At 36.2% G+C, this 21079-nt stretch overlaps 1 protein-coding gene across 1 annotated transcript in view; it reads left to right on the plus strand.

Annotated features, from left to right (window-relative positions):
• The window catches only part of LOC120535866 (A disintegrin and metalloproteinase with thrombospondin motifs 15-like), a 106673-nt gene extending 85942 nt beyond the window's left edge, over nt 1–20731 (plus strand). Inside the window, exons 7-8 of the mRNA XM_039763994.1 lie at nt 461–636; nt 12309–20731. Coding sequence (XP_039619928.1) covers nt 461–636; nt 12309–13083 — 951 coding nt within the window. The 3' untranslated portion in view covers nt 13084–20731. The remainder of the gene's footprint in view (nt 1–460; nt 637–12308) is intronic.
• Nucleotides 20732–21079: the final 348 nt, after the last annotated feature.

The raw sequence follows: 21079 nt of genomic DNA on the forward strand, positions 1-21079 counted from the left end.
AGGCAGTTTCTTGTCTTGTGCCCAGAGTGGTTTAATGGGCTTTTATCTCTACTAGACTGAACTGGGTTAAGTAGAATTAACATTATGTTATGATATATATATGGAATACACATATGGCTTTCTAAGTAATACTTAACACTGAAAAACATGGTCATTTATTGTAATTATGAAAAAATATATACTTATCACCTTTTGATGGACTGGTGCTCTGGCCAGGGTTTGATCCTGCCTTGCACACAATGCTAGCTGGAATAGGCTCCAGAAGAGCCCTGTGACCCTGTTCAGCACTAAGTGGGTTAGAAAATGACTGACTGAATTATACTCATCTGACTAGAATGAGAATATTAATTAAATGAAATGTATGGTAACTTAAATGTGCTAAAGTTTCAATGTTTTAAAAGCTCTATTCAGGCTTAAAGGCAAAGTCATTTACAGATCTGAACTTCTGCTAACTGCACAGGTGGTGGATGGGACACCTTGCACACCAGATTCCTCAGCTGTGTGCGTTCAAGGAAGATGCATTAAAGCCGGATGTGATGGAAAACTGAGTTCAAACAAAAAGTTTGACAAATGTGGTGTGTGTGGTGGAGACAACAAAACTTGCAAGAAAGTTTCTGGATTGTTCACAAAGCCTATGTAAGTATTCATCGTGTTTTAGGAATTTGCTAAATGTGAACACTACTGCTATATTCATTAATATACCTATTTTTAAGCTATGGTTTGGGTGTTGCCTCTGTGTATTGAGTTGTGCTCCTTCATGCTAATTGAAATGACCAACATATGTCAGAATTTGATTGCCAAGTGAGTGTAAGGTGAATTTTGCACAACATTCCAATAAGTACACTCATTTCATTCATGACAATCCATTTATTTGCTTGGCAATGCAGTCCAATTCAAAATACATTCTTTATAATTAAATACATTTTGTTTTATCAAATTTGTGTGTTGTTCTGCATGTAGATGAGGTATATGATACTATGGAAAGCCCATTTGATAATATCATATGGATTTGCCAGAGGAACAAAAGTAAATGACAAATAAAAGCCTGTTATGTGAAGCAGGTGGGAATTATCAGAGGCCATTGAGACAGTTATTTTCAGTACACAAAGATACAGACAGAAAGCACTCTTTTATTTTACAGCAACTTTGATTATTTTTGCTTGAGTCTAATTATGAATGTGCAAGAATTAACACCTGGTAATTTCAAATATTTACACCATTTAGAGTATTTATCCTTCATTGTTCATAACTAACTTCTGGATTTCACACATAAGTGTTGTAGTTGTGCTCTTGACTTCCACCAGCACTCCCCTGTTTTATGTAACATGGTGGCCAAAAACTGCACACAATATGGACAACTATTCAAGGTTTACGTGATGAGTTTACTTGATGATGTTTTGATGAAATAAAGTTATGTTTTAATGTTGCCATGGAAACAATATGGAATACACTACTATATGAAACAAAAGATCACTTTATTATTGCACTTCAAATGTTATAGTTTACTTTTTTATATTGTAATAGACAGTTTTTGTGTCATTCAAACAATCCATTGATTTTTCCAGTTTTTCCACTATCAGATAAATATGCAGCTTACTCTTTATTTGCATAAGTGAGAAATTGTTCTTGTTTTGCTGCAAATTTAGCTTTTGTCCAAAGTACTTCACGCCTTGGATTATTTGTGAATTTATGGCAGTGTGATGATTGTGTTTTTTTTTTAACAAAGGCAGTTTTAAAATAGCTGCCACACACATCTTAACACTCTTTATTTTCATCAGTAGTTTAATCTGAGAGCAAAAGCCAACACAATAAACAGCACAATGACATTAAACTGCAATTCATTTGAATGTGCTGTATTATGAGTCATTACATCCATCAGATTAAACGTGGACATCACAACATAAATTTTTTTTGGAAATCTTACAGCCATACATCTTAAAATCTACATGGATGACAAATTAAAAATGACTTTCGTAAAAACAACACAAGTGACATTACCAAAACATTTAAGAATAAGAGAAAAGTCCAGCAGTTGTGTGCTGGAAATATATGCAGCTTGGCAATGGGTACTTATTAGAAGTCTAAATTTAAGGAAATGAAGTCATTAGATTTAGTCTAGCAGAAGAAAAAATAAACTTTCCATATCTGACTATTATTTTGTATTTTCTGCATTACCTTAGGTTACTATGCAAATAATTTGTTCTATATTTAGCTGCCAACCTGGCAGGCAGTATAGGTTGGTAGCTAAGGAGTTATATTTAAACCACAAGAATAGTTGTGTCAAATATTTGAAATATCTATGTGCTTCAATTTAAATATTTTCAGTGTATATATTATCAATTGTATTAGAAATTTGTCATTTTTCATTTACATTTTAATTAATGCCTTTATCCAAGGTGTTCATCATCAAGCATTCATCAACAGCTAGCGTCTTCAATGCGTATAACATATACTGTACTTCTTATCTACAATATTTCAACTGAGCCTCCTTTTACTTATCTGTCTGCTTTTGAATTGCCCACTGAAATGGAAAGATCTGCCACTTGTCAACTTGATCCCATGCCTCCTCAATTGGTAAAAGCCTGCTTGGCTTCACTTTCTTCGCTTGTAACTTATGTCATTCAGTCCTTTCTAAGATCTAGTATTGTTCCTTTATCCCTCAAATCTCAATTCTACCATTCATTTCCATTCATTTAAAAAAATCTTTAAAAAATATTTGCAGTACAGATTAATGTTCATCATAATAACCTTTTTGAGACATGTCAATCTGGTTTCTATCCCAAACATAATATGGAAACAGCTTTGGTAAAGGTCACCAATGATCTATCAATGGCTGCTGATGCTGGGCTTTTAACAATCCTTGTCCTACTTGACCTGAGTGCAGCCTTTGATACTGTATCACACAGAACTTTGTTGAATCGGTGAGCGACTGATACTTCCCTCATTTGGTTTACTTCTTACCTATCTAATCATACTCAGTTTGTTCAGCTAAAAGACTATCGATCACAATCCCTTACAGTCACTAGTGCTGTTCCCCAGGTATCAGTTACTGTTTATAATATATCTACTCCCTTTAGGTGACATATTTAAGAAATTTGGAATTAATTTCCATTGCTATGCAAAGCCCAACTCTGTCCATCCTCTTTCTTTTCCTGACTGTCTACTTGGACTTGGTTTTCCTCCAATTTCCTTCAACTCATCAGCCCTAAGACAGAGGTTCTCCTCATTGGCTGTGAGTCTACTTTATTCAAATCTAGTAGTTTTTCACTTGATACCTCAGTCTCCTCCCTCTCTTCAGGTTAAGAGTTAGTAGAGTACCCTGACTTTTGAATCCCATATCAATAATCCATCCATCCATTTTCCAACCCGCTGAATCTGAACACAGGGTCACGGGGGTCTGCTGGAGCCAATCCAGCCAACACAGGGCACAAGGCAGGAACCAATACTGGGCAGGGTGTCAACCCACTGCAGGACACACACAAACACACCCACACACCAAGCACACACTAGGGCCAATCCACCTAACCTGCATGTCTTTGGACTGTGGGTAGAAATCGGAGCGTCCGGAGGAAACCCACACAGACACGGGGAGAACATGCAAACTCCACGCAGGGAGGACCCGGGAAGCGAACTTGGGTCTCCTAACTGCGTGCCGCCCATATCAATAATGTTATATGGAAATCTTTTTTTCCTGTCCATAGCATTGCATGTCTGTGACCCTCCCTTATACCAAATTGCACTGCAATCCTTACTCTTGCGTTGGTCAATTCCCGCAATGATTATTTTAATTCTGTTCTCTTTGGTCTCCCGAAAAAGCTTCTTCATAACTTCCAGCTTGTTCAGAACTCAGATGCCTGTATTATACTCATACTCCCTCCACACGACACATTACTTCAGTTCACTTAAACAGTTCCATTGGCTTCCTGTAAAATTCTGCATTGATTTTAACATTCTTTTATTTACCTCCAGTGCACTCCACTACCTTGCTCCATTACACCTTTCTGACCTGAAACATGTCTAAACTTCTCATCTCTGGAACTCTCCACCACAAAACATTCGGAATATAGATTTCCTGTCTATTTTCAAGTCCCATCTCAATACACACTTACTTAGACTGGCTTACACTATATGACCTTAGGCTGTATTTTTTTTTTGCTTTGTTTATTTTCAGTTTCATAGATATATGTGAATGTGTATCTTTACATGCGTCTTTGTTTATTATTGGTTTTGTGATTTTATTGTTTCTACATTGTCCGTGGGTGTTTAGAAAGGAACCTGAAGAAAAATGTATTATTATTAAGTAATTTGCACATGGTTACACAGTGTCAGTAGCAGAATTTGAACCCAAAACCTCTAGATCTGAGGTCCAAAGTCTGAACCACCGTGCTACACTTCCTGCCTATTTTTTACTTTTTGATAGAAGTCCATAGAGGGATAGATCCCCAGTGAAAGATTAGAATCATGTTCATAATCACTGACATTAAATTGACTTGAACAAAACCCCACTTATAATTGAAATTTGTCACTTTTAGGCTTTTGGAAGTGGCACTTAGAGGGTAGAACCACCGGTAAAGAATGACATTATGAAAAATACTATCAGATTTGTGATCAGAAACTTTAAAAGAGAATAAAACAACACTCTACATGCCTATATTACAAATCCTTATATTACCCAAGTTTTGTGAAAAGGAGTAGTTTGACTCCTTGTATCCCATTAAGGTGTGAATCCCTGGGGTATTTGATGAAGAATGCACAACTTCTGATCATTTTTGCTGAAGACAACTATATGATGACACTTTACCATAAGGATGTAATTTCCTACACAAAATATATAAAGTGGTCTAAAAATTAAGGGGTTTTCATGCCTAGTGGGACAAAAATAGGGTGGAACCCTCAAAAAGCTCAGTGTCTTGCATAACAAGAAATCAAGACATGTAGAATGGAATGTCATATGTGAGAGTTTTCTTTTACCAGTAAATCAGGAGGCGCCGGACATTAAAACAACCAAAGTAATTTTAAAGTGTTCATAAGTAATCACATAATATAAAACAATGTTATATATAAACGTCTACACATGGAAGTGTGTCTGTCTGTCCGGCCTAGAAGTGAGAGGTGGAGCTGAGGTAACAGTTCCGCCTCTGAGGAAACAGAAAACTTGCTTAGCCGCTAATAACACAAACGAGGTGAGCACGCCAGCAAAATGAAACCTCAGAAGAAAGACAAAGTTGCTTAGCCATTAACATCAGCAAAACGGAGTATCCCTTTTACTTTTTCTTCAAACGCTAATGCACAAGCGAGGTGAGCATTTCGGCAAGACAAATCTGAAGGAGAGATGCCCAGAGTAGTTCCTTTCAATTACCTGACATCTCTACATTTAAATTTTTTTACTGACAATTTGAATAGTTTCTAGGACCCTGGGCTTTTTACAGCACGGGCTTACATAGATAGTATAATATAAGAGGGTAGGAAAGGCACGTTGGCGTGTTCTTGTGAAAATAACAATGTACTTTAATACTTAAGTGATTAGTATGAATAAACATGATTACATTAATTTAAATACTATTCTTCTGCAACTATTCAGTATAAAGCAGGTTTGGAAGATGGATGGATAAATAAAAAAGTGCAGGTTATACTTCTTCTACATGGAAAGCAGTGGCTTAAAACTATTTTGTTTTTTATCTCTTAGTTTTACCAATGGCTTCTAAGAGCTGCTACGAGGAATGTTCTTAATGTTTTTAACTACCTTAGCTTTTCTTTTAATTAAAGAGAAATTGTAAATTTAAAGAAAAATGCAGATCAGGCACAAAAATTTTGTTAGGAGCTGAACCAATGCTTGAGAAACTTTACACTGCAACAACATCATTGTAATATTTTTTCCATCTGTTTATTACCCCTACCTTAATCTCACAATGCCAGATGTGATCCTCAAAACAAGCATCCATGCCTGGGGGCAACTCGTTAAAAGGTTTATAGTTAATAGTAGAGAAATCTGCCACTGCAAAGACTACACAAATGGCTTCTTCTTAAAAACACTCTACCAATTACTGCAGTACATGCACGCTTTAGGGGGGAAGCAATAAAACTGAAGACTTCACACTAAGAGAAAATACAGAGTTAAAATTGCTCTTATCATTTCAGGAACTCAGTAGCACAAGGTAACTGAAGCTTAATGATTCAGGTGTACATGATAATTGTCACAGCAACAGAAAAGACTGACAGACAGACTCACACACATAGGCCACTGAAGCTACTTGGCACCACTCATTTGAGAAGTGCTTCTGTCTGGTGTGATATCTTTTTGCTATTTTGACTATTGCATCACTATATGGCAACACAACGGCAAATAGAGTTTAGATATCATTGTGGTCTATGCATATAGTACATGTTAAAATGCTGCGGCAGGGCATGTTTACATTTCCAATTCAACAGGAATGTTAACTTATTTTAGCTATTCATTTAAGTGTGCAGGCAGAAGGAGGATGCTGTGCAGTTTTGTGTTTGATGTGATGTCATTATGCAGATTCATTGATTCCAGTGTTTTAAGTACTGAAATCTGTATCTCCTGTTTATCTTTGTTATCAGATCTCTTAATGGCAGTCATTTTCACCATCTTTTGACGGGGTGTAATTAATTCTGATATTATTAATCTATTATAGAAATCAATCTTATGCTGCACATTTTAAACCATTAATTTTATGCACATTTTATGATCCTGTGATGATTTGATGCACATCATTATTATAAATATATAATTTTTCATTCTTTGTTCTCAAAACTGAAAAGTGTGGCTAACAAGTTGTGATGAGCGAACGTCATAGAGTTCGCTTCCCCATGTGTTCATAGAAATCACAACAATGTTCAGGAATGGCACCAAAGTTGACGAAATGCATTTGAAGTCATTGTGAAAGGAGGAACTGAAATATTTTCGAGAGAGTTATAAAGTTGCAATGGTTTTTTAAATGTCTAGGGAAGCATCTTGCAACTATGCAGGACAGATTAATGTGGCCAAAAATGTGATCTGTGCTGTTAGAGAGCAGTGCTAACCACTTTGCCACTATGTCTTAGACATCAAAATATGCAGACAGACAATAAACACAAAAAATACAGAAAATGTCCACAAACTAGCAATAAATTAAAATAAAAAATATATTATTGTCCTCACAGAGTTCCAATCTTTGAAGCACTGGTGGCATGGGACTGGTTGTCCCATAGTTTGTCTCAGCTTCACACAGTACAGATGTTTTGCACTTTTTTCTTCCATCCATAGAAACACCTTGTGTATAGTAGTACATCTTTTGTTATTATTATGATTATTATGTACAGGGTGATTCAAAATTATGTTAACACTAATGGTACTGCTATGTATATATTTATATAAAATTTTTGTGGACAATTTATATGTCACATACTGTATGGTACATGTGTTGAACATGATGGAGAACAGGTTGAGACATTCCTGTAAATCATCTTGCAAATTTGTGAATAAATTGTTTCTGCCATTTAAAGGTTAATAATAATTTTGACTCACCCTTTATTTGCTGACTCAGGTTAAGGCAGGGCTACATTAAGTTTTGTTTTGACTGATTGCTGCACAGCTTGGGTAGTTTTGCATATATTCAGCTGACATTGCAAAATTAGCCATGTGGTGCAACAGCTGGTCAGTGATCACACAGGGATCAGTGTTATACTGTATATTTAGCAGAAGTACTTATAATATTCTTATTATCGTCAGCTAATGTAGCCCTCAAAAAAAATGTTGCTAGTGTTTTTTTTGTTGCTGTTGTTTTGTTTTTTGTTTTAAATGCATGCAGAGATTGCCATCATGCATGCACAAAGAAGATTGTAGATGGAGTACACTTGCAGTATGGATGAAAGTTACCCTTCAAGATTTTACTGTATGCCTTGAATCTTATACTGTGCACTGTAGAGGGTGAAATTGCCAAACTCCTATTGATTTGTCTTTCAAGAACATAATTCTCAAAGTGCTGAACTATTCACTTAGACATCTCTTGGCAGATTGACAAATAATAACACATCCCTGCTCGTGAAAGGCTAAGCATTTTTGGAGGCTCTTCATATAGTATAACATGTCTACCTCACCTGTTTAACATCACCTATTTCACATTACTATGTTATTTTAACTTATCGCATCATTATTAGCCCTAAACTACTCCTGTCCCATCTTTTCAGGAATTTGTTGCAGGTATCATTGCAACTATATTGCCTTCTAATAAAGTTTAATGTTTCAGAATAAACATATACCATCAAAACACTGCAGATAATTAGGTAAAGCATGAAATACCTTGTATTTATACTGTTTTTGACTGAATACAAGTCAAAGTTATATTACAAATCACTCCTTTTTTTTTTTATTTGCATTTTCCATACTGTCCCATGTTTTTTGGAAGTGGAGTTATAATTATTGATTCTATTTGCTGCACACTACAACTTCAGAATCAGTGCTGTATTGATTATGATTAGTTATATAAATATGTTATGGACTACACAGTGTCTTGTATAATAATTGGCAATTATCAGAATTAGTTATATTACATTGACGCTAAATATTATCAGAACATGGACAATTATTATAATATGCTAGCTACAGTACATCTTTTTCAAGGTAACAACTGTAAGACAGATGTTTTGCTCTGTTGATGTCTGTCATAATATGAAGCAATATAAGTAAAATTAAAAAGATTCAATAAAGCCAGCCACAGGGGATGCACAAACTAGTGTGTTTCTTTGTGCTGGTCCCAAGCCCGGATAAATGGGGAGGGTTACGTCAGGAAGGGCATCCATTGTAAAAATTTGCCAAATCAATATGTGGACAACAATACAAATTTCCATACCGGATCAGTCGAACCCCGCGTTAACAATGACTGCCAGCAGTACTATTAGCCAACAGGGTGCTGGCGGAAATTGGGCTACTGTTGACCGAAGAAGGAGAAGAAGAGCGGGAGAGGTGTCCGGAGGCAGGAGGAGAGGAGGAAAGTAAAGACAGTGGAACTGAGGGTAGGAACTTTGAATGTTGGCAGTATGACTGGTAATGGGAGCGAGATAGCAGATATGATGGAGAGAAGGAAGGTTGATATATTGTGCGTGCAAGAGACTAAATGGAAGGGGAGTAAGGCCAGGTGGATTGGAGGTGGATTCAAATTGTTCTATCATGTTGTGGAAAGGAGGAAAATTGGATAGGAGTTATTCTGAAGGAATAGTACGTCAAGAGTGTTTAGGAGATGAAAAGAGTGTCAGGCAGAGTAATGACTATGAAGCTGGAAATTGGAGGTGGGATGATGAATGTTGTTAGTCCATATGCACTGCAAGTTGGGTATGCAAATCTGAAAGAAGATTTTTGGAGTGAGTTGGATGAAGTGATGAACAGTGTACCCAAGGGACAGAAAGTGGTTATTGGAGCAGATTTCAATGGGCATGTTGGTGAAGGGAACAGTGGAGACGAGGAGGTGATGGGTAGGTATGGTGTCAAGAAGAGGAATGAAGAAGTTCAGAGGATAGTGGGTTTTGCCAAAAGGATAGACATGGCTGTGGTAAATATGTATTTTAAGAAGAGGGAGGAACATCGGGTTACATACAAGAGTGGAGGAAGATGCACACAGGTAGATTACATCCTATGCAGAACAGTTGATCTGAAAAAGAGTGAAGACTGCAAAGTGGTGGCAGCGGAAAGTGTAGTTAAGCAGCAAAGGATGGTGGTCTGTGGGATGACGTTGGAGATCAAGAAGAGGAAGAGAATGAGGGCAGAGCCAAGGATCATATGGTGGAAGTTGAAAAAGGAAGACTGCAAGGTTGAGTTTAGGGAGGTGGTGAGACAGGCACTGGTTGGCAGTGAAGAGTTACCAGACAGCTGGGAAACTACAGCAGATGTAGTAAGGGTGACAGCAAGAAGGGTGCTTTGCGTGACATCTGGAAAGAGAAAGGAGGTAAAGGAAACATGGTGGAGGAATGAGCAAATACAGGAGAGTATACAGAGGAAGAGAATGGCAAAGAAGAAGTGGGATAGTCAGAGAGATGCAGAAAGTAGACAAGAGTACAAGGAGATAAGGTAGAAGGTGAAGAGAGAGGTGGCGAAGGCTAAAGAAAAGGCTTATGATGAGTTGTATGAGAGGTTGGACACTAAGGAGGGAGAAAAGGACCTGTACTGATTGGCTAGACAGAGGGTCCAAGCTGGCAAAGATGTGCATCAGGTTAGGGTGATAAAGGATAAAGATGGAAACATACTCACAAGCGAGGAGAGTGTGTTGAGCAGATGGAAAGAGTACTTTAAGAGGCTGATGAATGAAGAGTACGAGAGAGAGAAAAGGTTGGATAATGTGGAGATAGTGAATCAGGAAGTGCAACGGATTAGCAAGGAGGAATTAAGGACAGCTAAGGAAAGGATGAAAAATGGAAAGGTCGTTGGTCCAGATGACATACCTATGGAAGCATGGACGTGTTTACGAGAGATGACAGTGGAGTTTTTAACTATATTGTTTAATGGAATCTTGGAAAGTGAGAGGATGCCTGAGGAGTGTACTGGTGCTGATATTTAAGAATAAGGGGGATGTGCAGGACTGCAGTAACTACAGGGGAATAAAACTGATGAGCCACAGCATGAAGTTATGGGAAAGAGTAGTGTAAGCTAGGTTAAGAAGTGAGGTGATGATTAGTGAGCAGCAGTATGGTTTCATGCCAAAAAAGAGCACCACAGATGCAATATTTGCTCTGAGGATGTTGATGAAGAAGTTTAGAGAAGACCAGAAGGATTTGCATTGCGTCTTTGTAGACCTAGAGAAAGCATATGACAGGGTGCCTCAGGAGGAGCTGTGGTATTGTATGAGGAAGTCGGGAGTGGCAGAGAATTATGTAAGAGTTGTACAGCATTTGTACAAGGGAAGTGTGACAGTGGTGAGGTCTGTGGTAGGAGCGACAGATGCATTCAAATTGGAAGTGGGATTACATCAGGGATCAGCTATTAGCCCTTTCTTATTTGCAATGGTGATGGACAGGTTTTGACAGACGAGATTAGACAGGAGTCCCCTTGGACTAAGATGTTTGCTGATGACATTGTGATTTGTAGCAATATTAGGGAGCAGGTTGAGGAGACCCTGGAGAGGTGGAGATATGCTCTAGAGAGGAGAGGAATGAAGGTCAGTAGGAACAAGACAAAATACATGTGTGTAAATGAGAGGGAGTACAGTTGGCAAAGGTGGATGAGTTTAAATACTTGGGATCAACAGTACAGAGTAATGGGGATTGTGGAAGAGAGGTGAAGAAGAGAGTGCTGGCAGGGTGGAACGGTTGGGGAAGAGTGTCATGAGTAATTTGTGACAGACGGGTATCAGCAAGAGTGAAAGGGAAGGTCTACAGGATGGTAGTGAGACCAGCTACGTTATATGGGTTGGAGACGGTAGTACGGACCAGAAAGCAGGAGACAGACCTGGAGGTAGCAGAGTTAAAGATGCTAAGATTTGCACTGGGTGTGACGAGGATGGATAGGATTAGAAATGAGTACATTAGAGGGTCAGGTGAAGTTGTACGGTTGGGAAACAAAGTCAGAGAGGCGAGATTGCATTGGTTTGGACATGTTCAGCAGAGAGATGCTGGGTATATTGGGAGAAGGATGCTAAGAATAGAGCTGCCAGGGAAGAGGAAAAGGGGAAGGCCAAAGCAAAGGTTTATGGATGTGGTGAGAGAGGACATGCAGGTGATGGGTGTAACAGAACAAGATGTAGAGGACAGAAAGATATGGAAGAAGATGATCCGCTGTGGCAACCCCTGACGGGAGCAGCCGAAAGAAGAAGAAGAAGAAGAAGGCAAATGAGCCTTGCAGCAGGAGAGATGATTTTGCATTCAGTAAATACAAAGAACAAATAGAGCATTTAGACATTTTGAAATTCTTTAAAGTCTTTTGCAATTATTAGACAAGAAGTTGGCATAAAAGACAGAGATTAATTACATCCATCCCTCTTCTTTCAATATTGCTGGAGATCACCCATACACCAAGAGAGTCGGCAATTTGCCTTTGGCATCTGAAACACTTCAGACAGAAACGTGTGGCAGGAAACCATGATAGCATTCCAAGCCTCCAGCATTTCCAAAGCTACAGGACCATGTAAACACATATATAAAGCAAAACATTGGCTAAACCCTCATTTCTGTGTGAATTTATTTGGCTACATTTTCTTCTTTTCTCAGACCTTCTGCCTTATGCTATAAGTTAATAATTTTTATGAAATTTTATGAGAAGCTAATTTGTGCCAAAACCCACAGCAAGTTCACTTTAACTTACAACGTTTTATGTTTTACAGACATGGTTACAACTTTGTTGTAATGTTGCCAGCTGGAGCTTCAAGCATTGATGTCAGACAAAGAGGCTACAAAGGAATGGTCAATGATGACAACTATCTTGCTGTTAAAAACGGCCAAGGAAAATATTTGTTAAATGGGAACTATGTTGTCTCAGCAGTTGAGAGGGACATCATGGTAAAGGGAAGCTTGCTCCGTTACAGTGGAACCACCACCTCTGTAGAAATGTTACAGGCTTTCAGGCCACTTCAAGAATCTTTAACCATTGAAGTCTTGTCAGTGGGGAAAATGACACCCCCACGTATTCGTTATTCATTTTATTTACCAAAGGACAACAAAGAGGAAAAGTCATCATTCAAAAAGGATGGAATGAACAGCTCCCTTAACAAAGAAATGGTGGATACTAACCAGGTAGAGGTCAAGAAACCGGAATATAAAAGACCTTTGTGTAAGTGGGTCACAGGTAGTTGGGATGATTGCTCTGTGACTTGTGGGAATGGATTGCAAAAGAGAACAGTGGAATGTCGTGATAACAATGGCATATCAGCTACAGACTGTGACATGTCCCTGCGTCCGGTGGACCTTCGAATATGTGGAGATCCATGCCCATTGTGGAACATCGGGGAATGGTCCCCTTGCTCTAAGACTTGTGGTAAAGGATTTAAGAGACGTACTTTACGCTGCATGACCCAGACAGGACTATATCTGCCAAGAGAGCATTGCAATATCAAGAAAAAACCACAGGAGCTGGACTTTTGTACATTGCGATCGTGCTAGCAGGTTCTGCAAATGGTGGGGGCTTTTTATTTGATAGTTGGGCTTCATCGAATACATTTCAAAGAAAATCTTAGCATGCAGGCAGAATTTCATTTTTTTTCTTGGGCATCTGTCTGCAGAAGACATATAATAGGAAACTTTAAAGCCGGGAGGATAACGAGAGTAAGATGTAGGAGTTAATGTCCATTAATTTCAAATCAAATAAAATTGGAGTTTCACATTCAGCACATCTACCTCTGATGTAAAATTTAAATAATATAATTTGGAAGCAAATTATTTTTAAGTATTTTGCTTTTAAAATGTTGAAGCTTTTGGATATCAACACAAAACCTCAACTCTTCAAAAGAAAGAAACATGTAAGAAATGCACAAACTCCTTATATTAGACTTTCTCCCTGAGTGCATTAGAGTATAGTTTAAAGCCCAGTAGCTGTAGAGGTTACATAATCATTTTGACAAACACCAATGTGTATAGCCATAATCACAGATCAAAGAATGCATACAACATTCTGAACACAAATAATTCTGTTATCATGTTTTAAATCTCAATATTTAGATTACTCAGAATGCTGAATTCTTAGCAAAATATCCAGCTAGCAGAGAAAAGCTTGTTTATGTAAATATATGGTGGATTTTGCTCTGGTGCTCATTTTAAATACATTGCTCTTCAAGCAGCATGCAACCATTAACAGCATACTGTTGAGCAGACAGACATGTTCATCATTGAATCATTGATGTTTTACTTTACATGCTGTACTGTAGGTCATTTCACAGTGAAAGCATTGCTATCCTTTTAAATACCTCAAAAATGAAATTATTGCAAAAACAGGTGAAATGAAATAGATGTAAATTAAAAATATCTGTCTAATGTTAAACAAATGAAGGTTTAAGCTGTAACTAGAAAAATCTTTTTAAGGAATATGACATCATTTCATTCATTCTGTGAATTGATTTTTCTAGTACTGAGTGACACAGAGGTAAATCTTGTACTGGCTTCAAAAGATGCATGCTAAGAAATAACCCAGAATTATGAACTGGTGTACACAGTGACAATCATACAAGGCCAATTTGAGTCGCCAATCAGCATTGGTCTTTGGGCTATACGAGGAAATCTGAGCACCCAGACTAATCCTAAAAATACCGTGAAGAACAAATAAGGGACTTAATAACCAAAGAAAAGTTGCGGTGCCAGCTGGGTCACCCATTTACTGCCAGTGTAGAAAGCTTCTCTAAATTATCTGCTCTCTTGAGCAGGCCTGGGTTGGGGAGCTCTGTTTTGCATCCCCTGACTGTGATGCCATCTTCTAGGAGCCCTTGAATTTATATTGTCCCGATCAGAAGAAGCATGGTTTAGTTGACTTGGGGCATAGTCCTCCTTGGTTGGCTTCCTGGAAGTACAGAGGGGGAAACAGATGGCATTAATAGCATTATTGCATACTTTGTCTGAGCCTGGAAGGTGATCCTTAGGCACCCATGCATGACAATACACAGTAGATGGTGTACACTCAATATGGAAGGCACAACTAAGTGGAATCTAAAGCACTAGAAGACAATAATGCTATGCATTGCAAATTTTACATCAGAAACTTTATATACTGTAAATGTGCATTCAAAAAGGCAATCAAAATAACTTTAAATCACCAGCGGTATAAAAGTTTTATGCAACTGGTTTTAGTACAATTTATAGCAAATAATTTTGAAACTTTGGTAGATACAGTACATTAGAATAATTGTACAGCTGTAACTAAGAAAGAAACTTAATTCTGCCACCCATTAATCACATGTGTACTTACTGGTCAATTACTGTGTAACGACCGGCATTGGTACATGAATACAATATACCTGCAGTAAAACATGAGTATCATTTTTACTGATAGTACTTTTTATTGCTTCATTCGTACTCAGTTGCGTAGTTACAGGTATAATGTAATTGTGATTTACACATATTATTTAAACAAATACAGTTATACATTAAAACATGCAAAGAAATAGACTAATTTTAGTACCACTTAACTTTACACACTTTTAACGTTTACAATAAATATTATTTGTTTAATACTGAGTACTGTAAAAAAAAAAAAAAACATCCATATTAAATTATCTGGCTGTCTTTGAATCAATACCTGCTAACTTAAATAAGGTATTCACACTCCCTATAAAACTGATGATTAAAGTATACTACTAAAGTCACACTGGAGATTCATCTTTTATTAATAATATTAGAAAACTTCTGTTGCACTAAACCAATATTCCCAGAAAATATACTAATTCAAGGAATAGCTAAAAAACACAGACTTGACAAAGCACAGAAGAAAAATCTGAAAAGAATATGTAAACACCTCCGTAGTGACAACAAAAGAGTATGCTCTTGCAGCAATGATAATCTTTCTTAAAAGCAATTATGATGTTAAACAATAGTAAAATGGTTTCAGAGCTTTCTAACAGTGCAATGAACAGCCCGACATTCTTAAAGGAATTGATCTTAGTATTTCACTTAAATACAAACATTATTCATATGCTGTGATAGTGTCTCTTGTGTAAGAATATTCAAAAGTAAATATGAATGGATATTGTGACTAAATGAATTAAATGGTTTGTTGCTTCATGTGAGCATGTTAATACTAGTAGATGTGAAAACCATCAATTTCCCTAGAAACATTAATGCATTATTAAGTAATAATTGCAAAACATTCACCTTTTTAAATTTCAAACACTTTTCATCATCTATTAAGTAAACCGTGTTATAAACATGTGTCTCTTACACACATGGGACAGACAAATAAAAATTACAAATAGAGGCTCATAAAATGACACCAAAAATAACCCTTAGCTGCCCCACTGGGTTTACCAACTGTCACGTGTCCCATTAGTCCACAGCATTGGGTTTTCACTTTTTCCATTTCACCAAAGTTTGACCATTGTAATTGTTTTCTTTCCCCTAAAGCCATTCTGCCTTCATTAACGTAATTAAGCAGCGTCCTAATATTTGTTGTTTGCTCTGCTACTGAATGTCTTACATATCTTTGAAGTTCCTTTAGGTTCTGCCAACTAGGATTCACTTGATTTTGATCAGCTTTTTAATAGCAAGTCTTAATTTTTCCTTGTTTTGTTTTGACCTACATTTTCATTGTTCTAGAATCACTGAATTTTGTATATCATTGCTCTTTAGATACAGCCTTATAAAAGTCATGTAAATAGTCATGTCACTAGGGTTCAGAAGTTAAACTGAAAGTCCTGAGGTTCTACCATATCTATTTTTTCATTTCCGAAAGCCAATAATCATATCAATAAGGTTTTTGTGTAAGCCAGTGTTCATAAAATTTTCATTTTATCTTATCTAATTAATTAATTAAATAGTGAATTAAATACATTTATATCACGCCTTCCTAATCTATTCAAAGCACTTTACATAGATAGTGGGGAACTACTTTAACAATGACCAATATGTAGTATCCACTGATGCAACCGCAGCCATTCTTGTGTTAGTACACTCACCACACATTAGCTATTAGGTGATGATGGGTTAAAAAAGATAATTAGCCAAGGACAGGTTATGAATAGAGGGCCAGAATGACCAGGCTAAAGTAGGCAATTTAGCCAGGATATTTTGAAAGACACCCAAGGATGTTTTATGACCACAGATAGTCACATAAGTTTTACGTGTCATCCAAAGAATGGTGCCAAATTTTACAGAACATTGTTCCTGTCACTGCACTGAGGCTTTGGGATCCACATATAGAGCACAGGTTAAAGGGTAAACTCCCCCATTGACCTGACCAACACCTCTTCCAGCAGCAACCCCACATTTTCTTAGGTGGTCTCCTATTCAAATACTGTACGGGCCCAAACATGTTTGTATGAGGTGGATTACCTGTTCTGAAGTACAGGTGCTGCTGACCATCTTATTTCTTTATCACTGTTGTACCTATAAAAAGGGAGACACAGGCTAAGAATAGCCACATGTTTGTATTCCTTAACATCACTTAAAAACCTCTCATTAGCTTATACAGGCATCCTTTCCCTGATGCTGCTATCTCTGCATATAAATACTAGAAATCTGTAAATCAGTACCTTTTTGCTCTTTCTATTGTAAATGCCTAATTTTGTGTAGAATATCCATTTATCTATATGAGCAATACAATATAACAATCAAGTCATTTTTATAACATTTTGATCATGTAAATTTGTTTTCAGCTTTCAGCTGGTGGCCCATGGTCAAAAATTTGTTAAATATTAATTAAGTCCCAGAAACAGTTTTCCATCACTGGTTCAGTACAACAAATTTAATGTACAGAATCTGTCCCTGAAGAGAAGGGACAAACTTAAGGACATTGATAATGACTAGCAAATATTAATGACTACACAATTGTTTTGTTTTTGATTTTGTTTAGTTGCATTTAGTCCTTAGAGATACACAATGTGCCCAAATGTTCTGCTAGAGTACAAAAATATCAATTGGTAAAACAATCAGACTTGGACAAAAATTTTGAAAAAAAAAATAAAAATTGTAAAAGAAATTTAAACCACGTACCAAAAAACACCGGAAACGATCAAGAAAGAAACCTTAATTTGTTTCATTTTATATTTGTAAATGAAATCATTTAATTTACACATTAAAAAAGGAAAAGCATAATGTGTAATCTCATACATGAGACAAACTTCCATCATCCCGACCAGTTTGTATTTTATTTGTCAGAGAGTAAAACCACATAATCCATACACACTTCAGTCATCTGCTTTGTTAAACATTTTATTCAAGAATAATTGTTATTAATACAGAAACTATATCATTATAATCTTTAAGTTTACTGAGAGGTGTGAAAACAAAGCACACAAGTTGTTGTTAAGGTTGTTTTTATATTATTTCAATTCAACAATTAATCTAAAAAAACAAATATAAATGAATTACCCTCAGTTGTTAGAATTGCTTAACATGCACATGTTTTTTGCCTCATATTGTCTGAGTATAGTTTAAAAAATAATCATGTGAAACTCAAAATGAAGCACAGACATAATACTGAAATGGCAACAATGTGTTTCTTTAAGTGTAAAAGAAAAATAGATCACAAGCTGTGAAGAAATTTATAATATAAATAATAAATAATATTTATAATTTTGAAAAATGAGTGGAAAACTTTTAGCCCATCAAGATTAGTTAGTTAAGTAATAGCTAAGCCATCCAAATAGCTCATTTAGACATCTTTTAAAAGCTATTAAGATTTCTGCTTTAGCTATTTTTCCCTGCAGTTTTTTAATTTTTTTTGCAGAATCCCACAACCCTTCATCTGAAGAGGTGCTTTCTGGCTTCTGTCTAAAATACAGTATATTTCCCCTGTAATTTCAATTAGTATCCTATCCTCAAGAACATGATTCTCTGTTTAAGTCAAAGAATTCTCCTGGATCTGTTTAATGGTGTCTTTAAGAATGAAGACTTTGATTAACTATACACATAATCCTCTGGCTCTAGATTAAAGAGATTTAATTCCCTTAGCCTGTCAGACCAGAGATGCACTCAATTGCTGTGCTTACAATTGATATCATAGACCATAAATTCATCCATCTATCCATCTTTCTACATTTTGGTCTGTCTTTTATCACAGCAGCATTGGTTACTATGCAGAAAATAAACTTGGTTAGAACACACATTGTGTCATTCATACACCCTCATTCACTCAAAATGATTATTTTTTGCAAATAAATTATGTTATGATGGAATTTACATATGAATTACACACTAGCATCACACACCAGTATTGGTATTTTGTGTTTGTATTAAGGCATCTTTTTAATAGTCTTAATATTAAGAAAGTTTACAACTTGTGGGTAAAAAAATATGAATTAGTCATCTCTTACATCTTTAGTTATTTTGAAAATATCCTACTGCTCATGACTTATAGCAACTTAAAACGAATTGGGGTTAGAAATGTGTTGATGAATTGGATTTTATTCTTATATCCCAGTAAACAGTTTTGACATGTGAAATTAGCTCTCTCTAGTGATCGACTAAATATTTTCACTGCTCACCCTCATTGAAATTATAAATTTATCTATATCTTATATTCTTTTCAGCTTTTCACCAACTGAAACATTCTTCTTTACAAGAGAAGTATTTTACATTCAGAGCTTTATTAGAACAACATGTTAATTTAGAGCATATCTTAGCCAGCCAGACAGATCATGCAGATAAACGTTTGTATTAAAACTTACTTAATTAAAAAGAAGTCATTACTAACTTTCTAATTGGCTTACCTTATCTATCCTTGACTATTTGGCAAGTTTTTGGATAAATGTTTGCTTAGATATTCTCTGATGTTGTACGATAAGTGGGACAGTGGAGAACTGCAGAGTGCCCATCATCAGGTCTTATTGCCTTTATTTCCTTCAGTTGTGACCACAAAGGTATTTGTTGGTGTTCATCTTCTCCATGAACCTGTGGAAATCCACTAGCCTGTTACATCCTACCTACTAAATGTCTTCATTTGTTATACTGAAATAAGTTTCAAAGCAGAATTTGTAGCATAACAAAAAATAACAAATTTAAACAATGGAAAACTTTTCAGTGAGATCAGAGTATTTCTCTAATTTTAATGCCGGAGTACAATAATCAAAAACTGATGAAACTTAGAAAGTTCCTTGAAGACAAAACTATACATTTTGTTAAAAAGCTTCAACTCATGTTTTTCCCTAGCTATTACCACCAGCTGACTGATAGTTTTCGTATACTTTCCTATTTTCTTTTTGATGCGTACAATATTTGTGTGAGAACTTCTGCTTTTCATGAGGACTGGACACTTACTAAAATGTGTTTCAAGAATTACTCTGCAGTGTAGATGGGGCAGGCAGACACCTCATATAGTCATAAATTTATTTCAATCTAGTACACGCCTTAGTAGAATTCGGTTTACACAGTACTGTTCTTATTTCAATAAACTGTTTTGCAACACTGCCATCTTTTAAACTCTGTTGAAAATCTTTCTTGGTGCTGGTTTGAAATGAAATCGCTCTTATTTTCATCAATTGACCAAATTAACTGTAAAATTGTTCAGCCTGACTTGTGGTTTTCAAAACAAGGGATAAATGGCCCAAGAGGCATGAAGACCCTGAAACTAAAGCATACTGTAATCTCTCAGTACATTATTAACTAGTGTTTAATTTATACACTATTTCTTTTGGGAAAATATTTGAAAAGCAAATGCATGGTTGCACTGAAGACTCAATTACATGTATACTGACTTGAAATTAAGATAATAAAATGTTCACTTTTTAAGCAGTTTTATCAGTCATGGAAATAAAAATAATGAATGTGTCAGTAGTGCCAAAATATGAAAATGTTGCTTAGCATCACCCATGTATTTCAAATGTTGTTGACCTTTGGCTTCCAAATACTGTGTACTGATGTAATGTTTTGTAACTATTTGTAACAAGGACTCCTATAATCTTTTGAGTTATAGTTTTGCATTTTGGTTGTTTACTTTGGTTCAGAGGGATTACATCTCCATCTAAAAGATGGTTCCTATTATACTGGGAATTTAATTTTGTTTCTTTTGCACTTTACATTGCAAAAGACTGATGTACAAGCTTTTCTGTATACTATGTATACATCCATTGGGCTGGATTCAAATAAATAATGTAAATATTCTTGTAGTTCACAGTTGAATTCTGTCTTCTTCTTTTTTTAAATAATATGAGTTCATATTCCATCTATTATGCAATTTATATTAATAACATTTTCACCTGTTCGTTAAAGGTAAGGAATGAGCAGTTGCCCAAGTGGAAGAGTTCTAGTGACTGAAGGGATACACAAGTGACGGTATAGATAATCATGAAACTGACACACAAACCTGGCAGAGGCAGCAAATTTACAGACATTGGTTTTTACCATGGTACTAAGGTCTATGCCCTCCTTCTCACAGATGGTCTTCTAGGTAGTATCTAAAAGAATACAATAACAAGTAAAATTGGCCAGAATTAACTTCATGGGTAGAGTTGCTGGGCTT

The sequence above is a fragment of the Polypterus senegalus genome, chromosome 9 (genome assembly GCF_016835505.1).
Source record: "Polypterus senegalus isolate Bchr_013 chromosome 9, ASM1683550v1, whole genome shotgun sequence".
Lineage (NCBI taxonomy): Eukaryota > Metazoa > Chordata > Cladistia > Polypteriformes > Polypteridae > Polypterus > Polypterus senegalus.